The sequence below is a fragment of the Triticum urartu genome, chromosome 6A (genome assembly GCF_056163025.1).
Source record: "Triticum urartu cultivar PI428250 chromosome 6A, HENAU_Tu73, whole genome shotgun sequence".
NCBI classification, from domain to species: domain Eukaryota; kingdom Viridiplantae; phylum Streptophyta; class Magnoliopsida; order Poales; family Poaceae; genus Triticum; species Triticum urartu.
Genome location: NC_141878.1, coordinates 163,365,323 through 163,368,263, shown reverse-complemented (window position 1 = coordinate 163,368,263; position 2,941 = coordinate 163,365,323). Strand labels below are relative to the sequence as shown.

General features: G+C 42.4%; 1 protein-coding gene across 1 annotated transcript; it reads left to right on the top strand.

The window, feature by feature from the left end:
• Nucleotides 1–231: 231 nt before the first annotated feature.
• On the top strand, nt 232–997 carry LOC147964590 (protein FAR1-RELATED SEQUENCE 5-like). The gene is made up of 2 exons (XM_087530045.1): nt 232–615; nt 797–997. Exons 1-2 carry the CDS (start codon nt 232–234, stop codon nt 995–997), a joined length of 585 nt encoding a protein of 194 aa, XP_087386171.1.
• The last annotated feature ends 1,944 nt before the right edge of the window (nt 998–2,941 follow it).

Sequence of the window (2,941 nt, the reverse complement as noted above, 5' to 3'; positions counted from 1 at the left end):
TAAGAGATGAGGATGCAGATTCATTCAGATGGTTGTTCAAAACATTTTAAGGTGCATGAGAGGGAAGGCTCCTACATGTATCCTCACAGGTACTACCGCCAAACCACCACCACCCCTGCAAAAAGGAAAATAACACGGTAAAATTGTTGTGTCAGTTCTATTTGTATATATGCACTATCATCTACTGAGCACTCCATGTCTCTTTTCTCATTACCAGACCAATGCCCGGCAATGGCTTTGGCGATCCCAGATGCTTTCAAGAACACAATACACAAGCTGTACCGCTGGCACATTATGAAGAAGTATAGGGAACACCTCACATACCTGTACAACCTCCACGAAGAGTTTAAGGATGAATTCACATCAATCCTCAACTGGCCCCTCATGCCAACTGAGTTTGAGGCTGCCTGGAAAGCACTCATGGATAAGTACAACCTCCATGATGATGCCACGACGGTGGCAATGTGGAACGAGCGTGAGAAATGGATATCAGCTTACTTCAAAGAGATTTTCTGTGCGAAAATGACGTCCACACAACCGAGTGAGAGCATGAACTATGTGCTGAAGAAGAACTTCGTAAGTGAGAGACAAAACCTGGACCAGTTTGTCAGCCAGGTAAACTCCTACGTCAAAACTAGGAGGCAGGCAGAGAACCATGAGACAATGGGTAACCGGGTATAGCTATATCACCTGTCGTAAGACAAAATAACGTTCTTACTAAAGTAAATCATTCTTAGTTAGACAAGTTTTTGCTGCGAGAAAACTAATAATTTGTTCATCACTCTTGCTTGCGCAGAAGGAACAAAACATGCTGATCTTCTATGGGTTTGACACTCAGATGGCAAAGCTTTACTCACGAGCTGTGTACAGCAAGATCAGAAAAAGGCTAAAACTGAGTACCCTCTTCATGGTGACAGAGACAGAAGAGCCCACAAAGTACCTCGTGTGCTACAACAAACCACAAAAACTTTTTGCATGGTCTCAGCACGCGTTCTAGGTGGTTGTAGACCCCGTGGGAGAAATATTTGACTGCGAGTGCAAGCTTTGGAACCACATAGGTGAGGACTAAAAAAGATATTACATACCGTACTACTTATTTTTGCAAAGTTTTTTTCCAATGAAATGATAAAAAACATGCACCTCTTCCAAAAATACAGGTATTTTCTTCCTGCATGTCCTGTGCATGATGCAGACAATTAAGGCTCATAGCGTTCCAGAGAAATACATCCTCAGGAGATACAACAAATGCCCGAACATCCAGCCAACATTCAACGAAAATGTCTTGAGGACAGTAGCATCAATCAAGGCCTCCCAATACTGCATTGAAAGCGCACTGCTGCAGCTAAACATGAGGGTACAAAGAAAAAGCTTGAGAAGCCAAGAGCAAATGGCGAGGTCATGAGTCATCATGGAAAGACTTGAACAAGAACTCGACGCCATGCATTTTGCTGAAACGGAGGTGTCGCGGACAACAAAGCCATTGATCAGGACATTGCTACGAGATGAACCATCTGGGATCTATTGACCCATTCGACAACGAGGAAGAGGAGCAACAGCAACCAGAGCTTGCCCATGTGCACACTAAAGAGCAGCAACATGCTCATGTGCAAGATCATGAGCTTGATGGTGTTGTAGGTGAACGACATGACAATAGGACATCCTACCAGCAGCAACAGGAAAATGGTAATTTAACCACCCATATTCTCAAACATAAAGGGGAGGAAGAGTAAGATGCAAGCAGCGAAAGCAGCAGCCAAAAAGCTGCCACACCCCATCAGACGCGTGGAATTCGGCCCGGATGGCAAACCTCTCGGGATAAGGGCATGCAGATTCTAGAACATGGTGACCAATCATCATTACCGCACATGCCTGCTACCTCTTGAGCATGTGTTGGTTTTCCCTTGAAGAGGAAATGGTGATGCAACAAAGTAGTGTAAGTATTTCCCTCAGTTTTTGAGAACCAAGGTATCAATCCAGTAGGAGACAACACACAAGTCACCTAGTACCTGCACAAACAATCAAGAACCTTGCAACGACCGTGATAAAGGGGTTGTCAATCCCTTCACGGTCACTCGCAAAAGTGAGATCTGATAAAGATAGTAAGATAAATATTTTTGGTATTTTTGTTGTATAGATTCGAAAGTAAAGATTGCAATATAGTAAACGAGATGCGATGTAAATAAAAGAGATGCAATATAATAAGAAAGAGATACGGGGGCTATAGGTTTCACTAGTGGCTTCTCTCAAGATAGCATGTATTATGGTGGGTGAACAAATTACGGCCGAGCAATTGATAGAAAAGCGCCTAATTATGAAGATATCTAAGGCAATGATCATGAATATAGGCATCACGTCTGTGTCAAGTAGACCGAAACAATTCTGCATATACTACTATCACTCCACACATCGACCGCTATCCAGCATGCATCTAGAGTATTAAGTTCATAAGAACAGAGTAATGCATTAAGCAAGATGACATGATGCAGAGGGATAAACTCAAGCAATATGATATAAATCCCATCTTTTTATCCTCGATGGCAATAATACAATACGTGCCTTGCTATCCCTACTGTCACTGGGAAAGGACTCCGCAGGATTGAACCCAAATCTAAGCACTTCTCCCATTGCAAGAAAGATCAATCTAGTAGGCCAAACTAAACCGATAATTCGAAGAGACTTGTAAAGATATCAAATCATGCATATAAGAATTCAGAGAAGAACCAAATAATATTCATAGATAATCAAGTTCATAAATCCACGATTCATCAGATCTCGGCAAACACACCGCAAAAGAGTATTACATCGAATAGATCTCCAAGAACATCGAGGAGAACTTTGTATTGAAGATCAAATAGAGAGAAGAAGCCATCTAGCTAATAACTATGGACCCGAAGGTCTGTGGTAAACTACTCACGCTTCATCGGAGAGGCTATGGTGTTGA